General features: G+C 44.0%; 4 protein-coding genes across 8 annotated transcripts in view; 2 read left to right on the top strand and 2 right to left on the bottom strand.

Moving 5' to 3' along the window:
- Positions 1–5,178, bottom strand: part of LOC147246751 (uncharacterized) — a 29,433-nt gene extending 24,255 nt beyond the window's left edge. Inside the window, exon 1 of one of the 5 annotated variants that reach the window (XM_086182933.1) lies at positions 4,882–5,178. The gene's annotated coding sequence lies outside the window, so the exon portion shown is untranslated. Of the gene's footprint in view, positions 1–3,838; positions 3,988–4,057; positions 4,082–4,165; positions 4,188–4,456; positions 4,750–4,881 lie in introns of those variants that run through there. The other 4 variants (XM_086182935.1, XM_086182937.1, XM_086182936.1 and 1 more) reach the window with 4 other exon arrangements.
- Positions 5,179–7,161: 1,983 nt separating this feature from the next.
- LOC147246750 (syncoilin-like) lies at positions 7,162–9,404 on the top strand. The gene is made up of 4 exons (XM_086182666.1): positions 7,162–7,656; positions 8,139–8,549; positions 8,743–8,867; positions 8,953–9,404. The coding sequence occupies exons 1-4, from the start codon at positions 7,174–7,176 to the stop codon at positions 9,056–9,058; spliced, it is 1,125 nt and encodes a 374-aa protein (XP_086038792.1). The 5' UTR covers positions 7,162–7,173; the 3' UTR covers positions 9,059–9,404.
- A 49-nt stretch (positions 9,405–9,453) lies between these two features.
- LOC147246749 (histone-binding protein RBBP4) lies at positions 9,454–13,628 on the bottom strand. Its single transcript, XM_086182665.1, has 11 exons — positions 13,475–13,628; positions 12,544–12,691; positions 12,304–12,449; positions 11,666–11,839; positions 11,461–11,576; positions 11,218–11,378; positions 10,984–11,110; positions 10,810–10,887; positions 10,459–10,593; positions 10,263–10,373; positions 9,454–9,792 (listed from the first exon to the last, which is right to left on the bottom strand). The coding sequence occupies exons 1-11, from the start codon at positions 13,488–13,490 to the stop codon at positions 9,730–9,732; spliced, it is 1,275 nt and encodes a 424-aa protein (XP_086038791.1). The 5' UTR covers positions 13,491–13,628; the 3' UTR covers positions 9,454–9,729.
- Positions 13,627–16,073, top strand: tslig1 (tRNA splicing ligase complex subunit 1). The gene is made up of 7 exons (XM_086182667.1): positions 13,627–13,826; positions 14,057–14,081; positions 14,390–14,511; positions 14,608–14,690; positions 15,070–15,122; positions 15,432–15,468; positions 15,638–16,073. Exons 1-7 carry the CDS (start codon positions 13,745–13,747, stop codon positions 15,722–15,724), a joined length of 489 nt encoding a protein of 162 aa, XP_086038793.1. The 5' UTR covers positions 13,627–13,744; the 3' UTR covers positions 15,725–16,073.
- Positions 16,074–16,450: the final 377 nt, after the last annotated feature.

Genomic DNA, 16,450 nt, shown 5'->3' with positions numbered 1-16,450 from the left:
CTTTGGGAGGCCCACAAAACTGCTTCCCAGCAAATGCTTAACAACCACATTATATCACACTTTTATCTTGAAATATCAATCTCAACATAATTGAGATGTTACATTACATTTTGACGGGAGACTGGTGCCTCCTGCCTGTTCCTGAGCTACTCCAGAGCTGACTGGACACGACAGCCCCGCTACCTTCCAGAGCTGCGCTCAGGTACTTGAATCTCTTGGAATTCACAGTGCAGAAATCGAGACAAAAGAGAAGAGGACGAAGTTAATGGAAGGAGCGACAGAGAGAGAGAAAGACAAATGAGTCCCAAGTCAGACATTGCTAATTGTTAGCAATCACACAAACGCTGTGGTTCCAGACCGGCCAGCACGGTACTGAGATGAACGACGAAAGCGCTATAGCCACAAGTCCTTGTGCTCCATGTTCAAAAAATATGTATGTATGTGGTGTTTCATTTTAAATCATGTGAAAATACTGTAATACTTTCCTGACAGTAGTATCAGGGCTCACGTTGCATCCGCTGCCCCCCCAAAAAAGAAGAAAAGTCCTTCAAACTACCTTTAAAGTCGTGTTCTCTCTAAATAAATGATCATTCAATATCCATCCGAGATAATCAAGCCCCGCTCGTGTGGACGATCTAGATTTAAAATCAGAAATCAGACTTTTACGCCACACCTAGAAACCAAAGAAGAGGTCGAAAATGCAACAAAAGACAACAAACACTTTAAAAAAAAATGCATGTATATCTATATGTAAGTGGTTTAGAGAGAGCGCCTCAGAGTTGTCTCGCATTTTTGTGTCTACGTGCATCCCTGACCACAGAGCACCTCAAACAAACTCGGAGCTGAGCACAGGAGGTGATCCAAGCCAGGCAAGAACAGAAGGAAACAATGACAGGGTGTTGGGACGTTGAGGTGATGAAAGCTGCTCACTTAGTCATCGAAGCTGTAGCTACGCTAATAGCTTCATTAGCCGGGTCCCGTTGTGTTCCAGTCGTGTAATTCATTCATAACAAAACAGCCTCACCACGCCAATACAAACTTTGACATTTCATTATGAGTTAAGGTTCAGAAGCCAAAACCTGAGATGAGCACAGCAGAAGTCTAAGTAATGACTACGTTTTTGGAACTCCTTGAAAAGTTTTGGTACCTTTTACCGTTTCTGGAATCCTGGCGACTATTAATGAGACCAAGTGCTCATGAGAATTTGAATACGAGGAGCCAGCGTCCAAGGGGCCGCAAGTTCCCTGCAGTCCGATGTCAAACCATCATTCTAAAGACACAGTGGTGAAGAATAGCAACCAACACACAATCTCTCACTGACATTATATGGTCCTTTTTTTTCTTCCTGGAGAAAGGATAAAGTTTCAGAAAAGGACCATGTGGTAACGACAGTGATGAAAATAAACACTGAATAAACACAACAATGCCGGGAGTCAATAATGACACACAGCACGGCGCGCTGCGGTGCAGATCTGTGGACGCATGTTGGCGTGCTGCGAGGCCGCTGCAGCCATGCAGCAGCTTGTCTGGTAAGAGACGCGGCTGCATTCCTGAGAGATTGATAATTACCGACCGAGGAGCTCTTCCCTCTCCAAATGTGCTCTCACCCTCCCACCACCTCCGCCTGCATCCCCTCCCCTTGTTCTCCCTTTCGCCACATCCCTGCCCCCCCCCCCAACCCCCTCACCTCCCTCACCTCCATGCTACATATCCCGTATACAGTAGACAAGGAGACTGGCTGAGCCATAAAAGAAAAACGGGATAATGGCCGGCGCATGAGGATCATTTAGAGATAATACTGTGACATGTGCTTAAGTGCACTGGCTGGCATTAGTTTGGACTCTGAGGGCTTTTTGAGGGAGGGGGGACACACACACAAACATTTTAGCGCTGGAGAAACACAACAATCATTTTGACACAAAAAGTGCAAATAAAGAAGTGTTGTTTTTTTTTTTTTTACAAACATATTAGAGTTGTTGTTTTTTTTTAAAAATACTTTCTGAGAGTGATGTGTAGAAAAGTATTCAGAGTACTTTTTCTTACACATATTTGAAACCCTTCTTAAATACAGGGCAGTGAGACTGATTCAAACTACCTCGGGCTAAATTTTTGGAGAATTCTGTCTGCAAAAAGCACGAGGCCAGATCTCACCAGACATGCTGCATGGATGCAGAAGGGGTTAAAAAAAAGAACTCTTTATATTAAGGAACTAAAAGCTTTACCGTAGTGAATAAATGCTGGGGGGGGGGGGGGGGGGTGTATGTCAATATGTTGCTGCTGTGAACCAGAGGGGAGTTCTCCCTCCTCAACAGTAGCGCCGAACTGAAAGTGTTACAGTTTGTTTGTTTTTAACTCAAATCAAAAGAGTGTGTGGGTTACGGAGCATCTGGCTGGATAAAGAAGACGTGGATTGTACCAGAGATGCACTTGAGGGTCTGCGAACTGACATTTTTAGACAGTTTCCGCTGTTGTTAACCATCGGCCATCTTGGCTTCAAGCTGAATATACGTGGCTGGCACTTCCCGCCTGCTGGAGACACACAGGAGAGATGCAGGAGGGAAAAGACAAAACACACGTACCACCCATCTTTAAGTGCACCACTGTGGGCCATGAAAATATACATCCAACATCACCTGAACGGGATACTGTGTTGTGGATTATTTTCAGTACCATGATTCCCTACTGGATCAGTGCTGGGGGACAAATAGTCGGTCAAATGTCACAAAATGATTTCTGAAATGTTGAAATGCGTCCATTCAGTGTACCACGTTTCTCATCCCGATGCAGGACCAATTTGCTGGATACTGATTGGATGACCTGATGTGTTTTTTTTTTCCCAACCATAGCCAATATTGTGATTATAATCCATATTGAAACAGGGCGTCTGAATATTGCGATATTTTTATTTTTGCACATCCCTCAGTCCTTTTTATGTGTGTGTTTTTAGGGGATAGATTAGCTACTAGCTTGTCCCCCTACCCAAACTATCCTTAGATGCTTTTCTTTTTATTTTACGATCTTTAAACCAGCTTCTACTTTTAATTGTTTAATACTTTGGTTCTTTTAAAAAAAAAAATAAAAAAATTTAAAGCTCTGGCGGGACTGAGAGAGGACAGCCCAGCAGAGATGTTTGCTTTTCTTCCAGAGGTTGCCAAGGGTCTAAGCCAGGACTTCAGCCTGCGTGGAGCTGGAGACCCCTGAACTGCAGCCGCCGCAGCAGAAGCAGCACAAGTTACCATCTCGGCAAACACAGCCGGACACTACGGTTTAAAAATACATCCTGGCATCTTGAGCGTCTCTGCTGCGCACCAGACATAACAAAGACTCTGGAGCTGCTTTGAAATCCCTTCAGTCTGAGTCTCACTCAGTCGGACGGTTGCTGAAGTGGACAGCAGTTTGGAGGAAAATAGAGTGTGGGAATAAAAAGCCCTCAACTGAGACCACAGCCCGAGAGAACTCTCGGAAAGTCTTGGTATGCAACTGGAGTAGACAAATCAGATATAGCTTTGCTCACACACACACACACACACACACACACACACACACGCTTAATTGCTGCTATTGATTAGTCTTTCAGAAGCGTTAACAGAAACCACAGACCAGTTACTCATCAGCTCATCTCCTTGATCAACAGCACACTGTGTCCCACTCATCAGCCTGGAGTCCCCCCCCACCCCCACCCCACCCTGATTGTAGGGTGACACACACATCAGCTTATCAACATTTAAACACACAATCATGAGTCTGTAACTGTTGCAACATCCCATTGTTCCTCCTGTTGCTTTCTCTCTCTCTACCCTGGCACCTTTCACCTGTCCTCCGCTGAGCTGCCACTCACCTATCTGCTTCTCTCAGGTGGAGAACCAGCTGCACCATCTCCTGACGGCAGCACACACACTGACACTTCTGACTTGTCCCCGGTGAAATCCTTATCTTGTTTTATTCCTCAACTCTGGCTGCACCATCACCACCATCACCATCATCACCACCATCATCCCCATCTGAATCCCGGGTGTCTAGCAGGCTCTGCTGTACCTCTGCTGCTTACATAACTCACCTGTAATCTCCATGGGTACAAGCCTCAGCACGGCAGGCTGGCAAAGAAGCAGCACCAGTATGCGACACACCCTTTTTAAACAAATAGCTAAGTCTCAGCCTCACCTACCAGGGTACAAGAGGTAAACTTGAAGCCATGGAGCTGGAAAAACAACAGGCCGTCAACCCTTGACTGCCGGAAGAGAAAGGAGCAGTTTGCAGGAGAGCTCTCAAAGTCCAGAAGAGGAATCAGCAAACACAGAGGAGGGTCAGGGTTATCAAGTAGAGGGACTGGACACAGCACAGCAGCATTATGACCTTCACATGCACAGGATCAATCAAGCGCAGTCTTCTTTTGCAGGGGGTCAGGAAATAATACAGTAGTCTTCATTGTGATGAAGCTCCACAGGTCTTAAATTACCTTCACTCAGGATCCCTCTAGGGCCAAGCCGAGCTAATCTCCCACACCTAGTTTCCATGCATGCCTGTACTCAGCCTGGATCTCCTACCATCCATTTGCAGCTCACTTCTTTCATTATAACGCCGGTTCAATCACGTCACCAATCATGTTTCTCTGGCTTAAATGTTCAGTTAAAAGGTTGCTGTTGTTTTGTTTCACGCCTGAAAAACTGTGGCGGACTTATCAGCCAACTTGATGCAACTGGAGCGTTACGACGGAAGTCACTTTGGTGTCACTTCACCACTTTTTACCTCTTTGCAAGCATGTAACTTAACGTTTTAACTGTTAAAACATGCCAACGTGTTCTCAAATGAGTTGACAAATCACAAAGACTCCTTGAAGACATGAAAGTGCAGTAAAAAAAACCCGACAAGTGGTGTTCAAACCTCTTTAAACTTTAATGTTCCGGATCTCCCTTCAGCCTCTCTCCATTTGAAGCGTCACAGCTGCGTCCTCTTCCTCCGCCACCTATAAACTTTCACGGTCCGAAGGAAAACTTCAGGTGAATCATTTCCGTGAGCAGCACTTGGAGAAGCGTCCGGATGTGTCCGCACTCGCTGGTACGGGTCCGTTTGTTTGGGTGTCAGGGAGAGACTCCGCCGGTTTCTGGGGGTTTGTATGTGGACGCTCCACCGGACCACGGAGGGCAAATGAGCCGAGGACTCGCTGGGGAGGACCTGTAGATCCCACCTGGAGGTTGGCGGCTCAGGTGCGAGTACCGCGGTCAGTGTAGTGAGGACATCTAGCGGCGGGACGGGGGAACTACGAGTAAAATCTGAATTTGGGAACTTCCTTGTGTGAGGTCACGTAGAGGGAAGTGTGTTTTTAGAAAGTTGAATATCCTGATTCACCAGCCTTCTCCTCCAGACATGTGTGTTTACACACAGTACTTATACCTCCTGCTTTCACATGCGTATTTAGAACTCGGCAAAGCTAAATTCAGCTTCACTATTTAACTGTTTATATTTTTACTCTTTGCTGTTTATATTTTGTTTATTCTTGTTGTTATATTTTGTTCTATAAGTACTTGATTTTTCCATCCATCCATCCATTTTCTTCTACTTATTCCTGTTAAGGGTCGTGGGGGGGTGGAGCCTATCCCAGCGGCTTTCAGGCGAGAGGCGGGGTTCACCCTGGATGGGTCACCAGTCCATCGCAGGGCCAACACATAGAGACAGACAACCATCCACACTCACAGCCACACCTACAGTCAATTTAGAGTATCAATCAGCCTCGTCCCCTCTTGATGTCCTTGGACTGTGGGAGGAAGCTGGAGTACCAGAGAGAACCCACACAGGAACATGGGGAACATGCAGACTCCACACAGGAAGACCCTGTGCCCGAGCCTTCTTGCTGTGAGGCCACAATGCTGACCACTGCAACACTGTTCCGCCTTCTTGATTTTTATACTTATTTATTAGGCTTCTTAAACTGGGACCTGAGTCCTAATTTCACACCATAAACATGTAAATGTGAACTGGTATGACAATAAAAATCCCTTGAATCCTTGAAATAAATGTGCTGAGTCATGTATAAATGAACATGTTTCTGCTCTGCTGCATGTCTTTGCCATTAACTTTTAATTATAAATTGATAAATAAAACAGCATGCGTATTATCATTACCACCGTGTTACAATTGCAGAGGGTCTGTCCACCAGTGTGAAAGAAAGACGCAATGCAAGGAGAAGAGGACAATATGGAATCAAAATAACTTGCAAGACACACTGTGTTTTTGTCTGCAGTGTCTTGCTGAAGACGGCTTAATTATCTTGATAAGAACTAATCAGAATGTATTTTAGTTTCAAATTTTCTTCAGTTGTTAAAAAAAAAGCCTTTTTATGTGCTTCTTGAGTTTGGATTTTATGTGAAATGAAACCTTTTCTCTGGAGACGCTCATGTCGCTACATTCCTACGGCTCAGATATCACGTAGCTTTGCTGTGAATGTTTCCATGGTGAATGTGAGGAGGCCGCATGCAAAACAAAACAAACACAATATATGAGCTGTGTTCAGTTCATTGGCAGGTGACCTCTAATACTGCAAATACAAGCCTGCATAAATAAAAGTGTGCTTGCGATGGTTTTCAATCTTGGTGCCAGGAGATGCTCTTAAAACCTGGCTGTATAAATATAACTCCCCCTGGCACTCGAGCTGGTCTCTACATGTATTAGTTGATGACACAGTTCCTGATCCCTGGTGGGGTCGGAGAGTGTTCCGTCAAACCCAGATAGTATTTCCTCTGTGACTCCAGTTGTTATTAATAAACACAAAATGTGCCTCTGTTTTCCTGGGGACAGACACACTGCAGAGAGATCTTTAAAGCTGAAGGAAAACCCTGTTCTTAGACGTGTGTGTGTGTGTGTGTGTGTGTGTGTGTGTGTATACCCGCTGGAGGTTTGGAGTCTCTGGACTGCCACCAACAAACAAAGTGAGTAGAAAGTGAGGCGTTGCTGATCAAACTGAGGCGTGTTTTGCGTGATCAAGGAATCACCCTTTTTAGTAATCAATCACAAATGTGATAACATTTAGAATTCTTGGTGATGCAAAACAACTTGATATTGAAGAAAAAAGGGGCTTAAAATTTCCATCCAATTATTTATTTGTGTTGGTTCAATCTTTGGCTAAGAGTTTTTTGATTTTCTCCTTCTCTCTCCTTCCAGCTTGCCTTTTAGCAGCTCATGGACAAACGAGGTGTAACGGATAATGGAAAAGCCGCGTCACCTACAGAGGGTTCTCAAACAGAGTCTAGATTTGTTAAGGAGGTCACAGAGAGCAGCTGTACCGACTCTGAAATGGACGCAGACACAACCCAAGAGGAGTGTAAACAACTCCCCGCGGCAAAGATGGACGAGCTGGACGGCTTAGGGCAGCTGTTTGAGCACTACATCCAGGAAGTGTCCCGTCTAGAGATGCAGAGGGACGAGCTGATCGGAGAGTTCCTCTGTCTGCAGGAACCCTTGAAGCGAGTGGTGGAACACCTGAGGGGAAAGCTAGGGGAGAAGCGGAGGCTGGTCACTCTGGCTCAGCTGGATTACATTGCTGTTCATGAGGAAGTACAGCAGGTGAAGAGGAAACTGTTTGCCACAGCCAGAGACTGCATTCAAAGCCAGGTGGCGCTGGCGGAGCAAGAGTACCAGGTGGCTCAGTCTGCTGTTACAAAGGTAAGAACCACTGGTTTTTGAAGGGATAGTTCACCCAAAAATAAAATGAACTCATCAGCTGGCCTCATGATGATGGAAGGTTGATTGAAGTTTGTTTTTTTCCAGACACAAAATACTACTAGAGTTTTCCGAGACAAGATATTGCACTAATTTCCCAAACCAATGACATGAAGAGAGACTAATTTTCAAAGTAAAAAAAAAACAACAACCGCTAAATCATAAAACGCCTCCATTCTGCTCGTTCATGGTCATCAAAGTCTCCTAAAATTCGACATGCGCAGCTGTTCTGAAAAAAGTGTCAGTGGTGCCATATTTTTATCCTCACTGCTCACTGCAGCCTGGAGCAAATGGGCTACATAAACGCATGAGAGGGGTCAAGGCTGAGTTTAAGTTCTATCTGCATGTTTCTACACAAACCTGTGCAGCAGCTGTTGCTCTGCCTGCTCTTGAAAATTTGTCTTCTACTGTACATCTGCCCATAGGAGGAGCTCAAGGCCCACATCCAAAGCCTGACCCAGGAGTTGTCTCAGCTCCAGGAGGCCCAGAGGAACCAACTCAACTCATTGAGGGACCAGGCTAGTAAGTCCTGCAGACCCAGAGCCATGAGCGATGTCAGCCAGTGTCGCCAGGCTTCAGTCAGACTGCAGCGGCGGCTCAGTGGCAGCGTGCAGGCGCTGGAGGGCTGGTATGAACCTCGGCTCATGGCGCTGCTGAAGAGGAGGCAGATTGGAGAGAATGCTCTAAGGGGGAGCAGGGAGCAGGCCACGGACCTGAGGGCCAGACTGGGGCCCCTGAGAGAGAACATGCAGAGACTGGAGGTGCAGAGATCCTGTATGGAGCAAAGGATCAGCCTGATGGAGAGGGAGAGGGAGGAGAGCATCACACAGCACACGGTAGAGTGGCTGAGGGCCCCCCTTCTGTTACAGCTCCTGCCTTATTATGATACTTGATCACATAGAACAACTGCTGCCAAGCTAGCTGAATATTACTTTTACACATCATTAATAACACATTCAAGCTGTTCAAAGTGATGACCCTTGGATGAAGCCAAACACACCACTAAGATGTTGCTCCTTTTTACTACAGGAGACTGCGGAGGAACTGAAAGAGACCCTGAGAGAGCTAGAAGTGGAGTTACAGGTTCTACGGAAATCCAAGAAAGATTTGGAGGATCTTAAGAATGGCCTTGCAGAAGAGCTGAAACTGCTTAAGTAGGCTTCTTGCTTTCTTAAACCGCAGCTAGTTCACCATAACCGTTTACTGCCTCAAGGTCAAAATGTTTGTTTTCTCAAACAGAGGCTGCGATGGAGCTCCTCCAACTACAGCAGAGGAACATCCCCAGTTCTGTCCCTCAAATGGGTCCTGCTCACAGACCAAGAACAGCTGCACGTCTATTGCATGAAAGTTCAACTTCATTTATAGCACCATTCAAATCCTGAATTTATCCCTTACCTAATTAGTTCATGCTGTACACTTGTTTGCTTCCATGCTGAACAAGGACACACAAAAAAATTACTGTAAATATTTATTATGAATATACTTAAGTACACAAGAGTTCAGATACAGCACAGAAAAAAAATGCAGAGGAAACAAAAAAAACGTACGAGACGACAAAAAAAAAAATCTGGAAAATTTATACTACTTATATCACCCAAAATAAAACGAAAAAAACCTATAGTATGTACATTTTCAATAAAAATGGATTTCAGTAGAAATGTTTAGGGCACAGCTAATCAATTCAGAGAAGATGAGAGAAATAAAACCATCATCGCTGCAAACCTGAATGACAACGGACACTTTTGATGGTTTAATCACGTCAGAGTTGAGGACCGGGAGTTTGAAAAACTTCTTAAAAATCAGACCGGTTTATTTTTAACACGTCACAACATGGTGGCAAAGCAGTATTTTATCATTTCTTTTTCTTTCTTTTTTTTTTTACAAAAACACTGCTGCCAAAAATGTATATTAAAAAGACATGACTGCCTATGCAACCAGCACTGGAAAATATATCCATTTTTAATGAGCAGGTCAGACAGAGAGAGAGAGAGAGGGGGGGGGGGGGGGGGGCTGGATTCATGCCTGGACCTCCGAGTCTGCTGCACCTTCTGGGTCCTCATCATTGTAGATGTTTTCCGCCTGTAGAAACAATTTTCAATTTATAAAAAACAGAGTTTTATAACTTTTAAAAAACAGACTTCATTGACTTTTCCACTTCTTGGAGGAACTATTTTGGGGGGGGGGGGGGGGGCCACACAGACTCTGAAACATCTGTTGACACGTGAAAAATAAGCTCAAATTCACATCAAAATTTACCACAATAAAATGCTATTAACAGTAATAAGACGGTTTAATACAGCATAAACATGGATGACATTAAATTAATGTAAAACCAACAGAGATTTTCCTCAGCTGATCTTATGTGAACTGCATTATGCTTTCATATTCAAGAATCTGTGGATTCAATTTCCATGATTTTTCTAAAAATTCCTCCAGGCTTGTAAATCACAATTTACGAATTCTGACATTTCCAGTTTTCCAGTTAAAATTTTGTCTCACGGGCCAACAGACAAAACTGACGGGTACCGCGTGGCAAAGAAAGCCATTACCATCTGCCACACTTGCATGATGTTGTCCTCCGACACCGAACAGATGACCCAGGGCTCATTGGGGTTCCAAGAGAAGTCGGAGATCTTTGCCGTGTGTCCACCATGGATGAACTAAACAGCAGCAAAGACAGTGGGATTTATACGACCTTCAATTTTCAAACAGACACAAGATTTACACAACTGTGTGAAAACTCACCAGCAGCTCGGGAGGACCATCCTCGGCATCCTCAGGAGACTGCTCCTCCCCGATCTTACTGAGGTCCCACACGTTTAGCCGTCTGTCCGTACCGCTGGAGGCCAGGATGGTCTCGTTATGAGGAGACCACTGAACCTGTTGTTAAGAGATGAGCCATCACACAGCAATGAATGGACCTCACACGGGCTCAAGTGCTTCATGTTTTCTGGTTTTATAACAATGATACTGAACACAATCATGTGTGGAAACAGAGTATGGGGAGTTTCCCATTGCTACAGCTTTGTACAAAAAGGAAGGGCGAAGCCCACAAAATAATGGTTGCTTATTTTCTAATCAAAGGATTTTTTTTACCTGGAAGATCTCATCTTTGTGAGACTCGAAGGAGTGCAGCTTCAGCTTCAGGTTCCTCAGGTCCCACAGAGCCACAGTCTACAATGAAAGGAGTTATCTTTCACTCAGAGAAAACATGAATGGATCTTTGGACAGCAGAGTGCCGGGTTACTAGAGTACAGAGAATTAACCCACCTTATCTGCGGAGCCAGTGGCCAGGATGAACTCACTGTAGGGATTGAAGGACAGGCAGTTGACCTCAGCAGTGTGGGCATCCACAGCATGGCTGGGCTTGGAGGTGTTGTTGGACCGCGTATCCCAGCTGTCCAAGCATAGACAAAAGCACCATTGTTAAAAAGAATGTTGACACCAAACAACATCTTTGTATCCAAAGTAGCGGCTGCTGATGTCAAGTTAAAACTGGCTCACATCATGAGTTTCTGGTCATCAGCCACAGAGCCAAAGAGTGACTCGTGGAGCAGGTGCCAGGAGACGTCCTCCACCACAGCAGTGTGGCCCGTGAAGATGGTCTTTGCGTCCACAATCTTTCCCTCCTTGGGCACGGTGCTGATGTCCCACAGGCAGATGGTCTGTTAAAGAAGAGATGGGTAAGCTTTAAAACAGTGCCATATTTATGACAGGACAGAAGGAACGCTGTGACAGGTTACCCACATGGTCATCAGAAGCACTGAGGAGGCAGCCACTTAGGTTTGGATTCCAGGAGAGGCCGTAGCCTTCTTTCTGGTGCCCTCTCAAGCGGAGGTCTGGGGTGCATTCTCCTGAGGGGTCTACAATTAAAACACAACATTCGTCTTGTCGAAAAATGCAAAAAGGGCACCTTCTAATCTGAGAATGTGGAATGTGGTGTGACTCCCACCTGGCTTGGATGGATGCTTTGTATAATCAAACACCAGCACATCGCTGGTGGGGGTCTTGGTGGCGATGATGCAGGGGTTCTGAGGCATGTACCTGGCTCTGTTCACTTCTCCTTCATGGTTAATTTTGATCTCGATCTCTATCTTTCCACTTACAGATCCAAACCCTCCAAACTCTGAAACAATGCACCACAAAAACATGACATGGCATTGCAGAGGAGCGTTCAAACGTCAAACAAAAATGTGCTTATGCTATTGCTTGGGTCATTTTTACAAGAGTTTCACCCTTGCTTCTTTTTACTTTAATAAGTTGGTAAGTGATGCAAAGTTCAACATTACAAAAACATTATAAACTTAGTAGATTTTCAGAGTAGAAAAAAAGGACAATCAGGTATGCATCACTATCTGCAGATACTCAAGGTTCTGGTGTCTGACAGCAAAAAGTGATATTGGCCCTTCGCTCGTGACAACCTGACAAAATTGCTCGCGAGTGCAGTGAACTGAAAAAGCTAAAACCGAACACTAAATATAAAATGGTAGCACTGATGACGACACCTGATTTTAGCAATTCATAACACACTGATTCATGCATTTAGTCTGGGAAACAACATCTTCAAATATGTCCATCCATATCTCTCACCTCCTTTCTCACTGTCATAGTGCGAGGCGTCAAACTGGGCGTCGTCATTTGGGAGCTGCACGCTTGCGATCACAAGGTGATTCTGCTCATCAGATGTGTGTGTCCCCAGAACTAGTCTATGAACACTGTAGTCTTTCCCCTCTGGTCTGTGAAGAGAAACAAAAACACACTTTTTTGGTCTTTCATTAAAAAAAAAAATCTCTTGGCATGTTTTGGTGCAGCAGCTCTCCTACCACTTACCTGGTGACATCTGGCAGCCACTGGGCGGTGAGACTGGGCCACTCCAGGGCATGCGTCATGACCAGGTCATAGAGGAACGGAGTGTTCTTCTTCCAGATCTTGTACTCCTCATTGATCACCCTTTCCTCCACAGCATCGTCAAATGCAGCTGCAAATATATTTTCAGAGAGTGAACACAAAATCTTGGTTACAACGACAAAACAAAGTCATGCAACTTGTGGCTCTAATACACAACCTTCAGCTAGAGCCATCACAAGCACGGAAAACCGCCAAGAACCAAGATACAAATGTTGGTCTGCCGTGATGATAGCACACCATTAAATGCAGCTACAAACGTAGATTTACATCTGGATAAAACACATGAATCAGTCAAATCAGCAACACCTCGCGATTATGAACCGTAGTAATTCATTTAATGTTGGGGGCTGTATTTTCCAACATTGTTGAACTGTGGTGGGGTACACTGTAGTAGTCGTTTACTAAAATAAACCCTTCTCTCAAAGGGATAAAAACGCTTATCAAATCATCAGGAACGGAAGGGTTTCGGCATCTCCGTCCTTCACTCATGAAGACAGGATTGTTATTTTCAACTGTTAATTTTCAATCAAACGCACAGGCAACGTCGGCCGATGAGTTCTTGCGCCTTGCTACGTTAAGCTGCACACGAACACGAGCCGCAACGGGCCCGCTGGGTAAACACAACCCACGTGAGGCGGAACGTTACCCCGCGCCACTTCGTTTAGACCCCCGTTTCGCCGGTGTCCTGGAAGCTAAAGCTAGCTAAAAGCTAGCAGGCTGGTGTGTAACAATGAAAGGAGATGCTGCCTAGCGCGCGAGCAACCGCCGGTCCATCCGGACTCACAGCTTCTGTCTGTGCGAACAACGTAAACACAATTCCGAACAACCGAGTCGGGGGAGGGAACTTCCTTACCGTCTTTGTCTGCCATTCTGCCGTAGTTGAACAGCTAATACTGAGGTTAAGAGTATTTCGGCGGGCAGCGTTCGGGAGACAGCACGAAAGCTCGCAATGGCGCCAACTCCATAGAACACGGCGAGCCAATCAGCGTCGACTAGGAAGTCGTTTCACTTACAACATCCGGATCCTCCCCCCCGTTAGCATGTTGTCACGGCTTGTCAAGACGGATATGCTAAAGTTCAGATTTGTTCTTTTTATGGCAAACTAAACAAACTTGTCGCTGAAATGGACGACCGCCAGCTTGACCTAACAGAGCAACAGAAAGTTATAAAGTCAAAATATCCTCCAATCAATAAGAAATATGAATGTGAGTATGACGTTATGATGTTGTTGCTGTGTTAGCACAATGAAAACTGAGTTGACAACCGTTGTCAGAATCTTGTATTTTGTTCTTATCCTTTTCCAGTTTTTCCATTCACAATTGTTTTTCTTACCTAAGTGACACGTCACATAGTCTCACCTTTAGTTTCTTTCAGCAAAAGTGGGAAATCAACTTTTTTCTAATTGTGCTGCCATGCTGCTGTGATTTTGTTGCAGACTTGGATCATACAGCAGATGTTCAGTAAGTGTGTTTTAAATGTCAGATGAATCTTTATCAGGCAAATGTGTGTTTTGTTTTTAGTCTAGATAATAATGTGTGAGGACATCTCTGCAGCACTGCACTGTCATATATATATATATATATATATATATATATATATATATATATATATATATATATATATGAACACACAGCTGGCTCTTAACCAGTACTGTACCTTCCTGTGATTGGTATATTGCTGTTGGCTACATTGTGATTATGGACAAATTTCGATTAATTGCGCAGCCTTACCAACAAAAATGATTATCCTAATGAACTTGTCATGTAAGAATCCACTCTTGGGGAGACTCTCTGGAAGAAGCCTTTGAGCAGTGCGCCATGGGCATGTTTGGTTACATGACAGACACGGAGACGGTGGAACCTATTGATACATCTGAAGTGGAGTCAGAGGGTGAGATAGACCTCAAATCACCAAAGCTTCAACTGTACAACTCTATCAGCCGTGATGGTACAAAATAACTGACAGTAACTGTTGCCTTCCCAACAGGCGATGACATGGAGTCTCTGCTCTTCCACTTCCTCGATGACTGGTTATACAAGTTTAGTGCAGATCTTTTCTTTGTTCCCAGGGTGAGTATGCTGATCAAAAGTCACTTATGAAATATGTCAGTGTCACAGCAAAAAAAAGCAATATTTTCATTTGGGGCTGAGCTCCTTTTGTGTAGTTTGCCTATTCACCGCCTGAGTAATATGAGTATCTTATTGTGAAAAACCCTTTTTTGCTCAGATGTCCTCCTCTTTGCTCATCACCAGTTGTTTATGAGAAAACAGTGTGGTAAATAACAGATAATTAATTGGCTACTCTAAATGTTTTAGAAATGTAAAATAAGCTTCTTCTTTTTTTTAAACCCTCAATGTTGACATGTGCTTTAATATATAAAATGCACCTGTGATACGAACTCTTCATGACTGCTTCACGATTAATTTTGTTCTTTTATTCCTGTGACAGGAGGTCAAAGTTTTGTCCATAGATAGAAGGCGCTTTAGGATTCGCTCCATCGGGTACGTTTGTCAACCTCCTCATAATAACATGAAGATTCAAGCGAATGATGTTATGTTGTCCGACAAAAAGAGGACATGTTTCGAAATATAGAAAATGGTACGAACCAAAAAATGAAAATCGTTCTTTCACCTAAAAAGCTCTGGTTATATGACCACTGTTTCTCTCTCTCACCTGATTATGTTTTTTCCAATATGTACATTGTGTTTTTGACGGTAACTCTCGAGTCAGTTGATTTTTTTTTTTCAAGTTTTGCTCTGTCCCAGACATCTACTTTCTCGTATGTTCATTTTTTTTCTCTTGCGTATTAGGTGGGGTGAAGAATTCTCTCTGACGAAGCATCCACAGGTAAGAACCTCACCGGAGTTTGTCAGAATACAGTGCTGCATGGAGAGAAATAAAATGACAGCTTGCTTCAGTTTTTCTCATTATTGACTTGTCTAGAATGATAAGAAGTAGGAGCGACATAAATTTAGAGTGTCTTCTCTAACTTCTGTGCACTGCATTGTCTTCCCAGGGTACAGAAGTGAAGGCAATCACATACTCTGCCATGCAGATCCACGATAAAGAAAAACCAGAGATTTTTGCCATCATTGATATCTGATAAAACCTCAGGAGGCAGCGCTCAATCCTGGTTCAATGGGACTGGAATAACCTGCATGGCCGGTTAAATGGCCCTTTTTATGTAAGACACTGGTAACTGAATTGGGTTTTACTTATTAAGCCAACAAGAATTTACCGACATTATGTATGGATTGTTGGAAATGACAAAATGAGCTTTATACATATATGACTGCAGATTACCAGCCATGTTTTACTTGAAACACTCAAAAAAATTATTTAACAAAGCATTGAAACTGTGTTGATACCTTATAAGAACTTTTTTTGACGAATCTGAATAATTTTATTTGACATTACTATGGTTATCAGTGTGTAAAAATAAAAAAAATTCCACCTGACTATTCTGCGTGGGTGTCGTCATTAATGGAGGAAAGTGCAATTAACCATGTTTACAAGTTGGTTCCACCTCCATCCATCCATTTTTTTTTATACTACTCATCCGTTCAGGGTCGAGGGGCCAATCAGGAGCACTCGGGCTCAGTATCTCGCTCACCGATACTTTGACATGGTCACCAGGGGAAGTGAGGATTGAACCAGCGACCGGTCGGTGGCTGGACAGCCACTCTACCTCTGAGCCATGTGGTTCCACCTCTTCAGGGACAAAAGAGCACACATTTTTTTTATGAGAGTGTACTATTTTTAATTAATTCATACAGTCTGTGTGAAGTGGAGCACACCCAAAACCGACAAAGAGAACAACTGAATTGTT

The sequence above is a fragment of the Aulostomus chinensis genome, chromosome 17 (genome assembly GCF_037954235.1).
Source record: "Aulostomus chinensis isolate RoL2024-O1b breed Wild chromosome 17, RoL_Achi_v1.0, whole genome shotgun sequence".
Taxonomy (NCBI): domain Eukaryota; kingdom Metazoa; phylum Chordata; class Actinopteri; order Syngnathiformes; family Aulostomidae; genus Aulostomus; species Aulostomus chinensis.
This window is presented reverse-complemented; position numbering and strand designations above follow the sequence as displayed.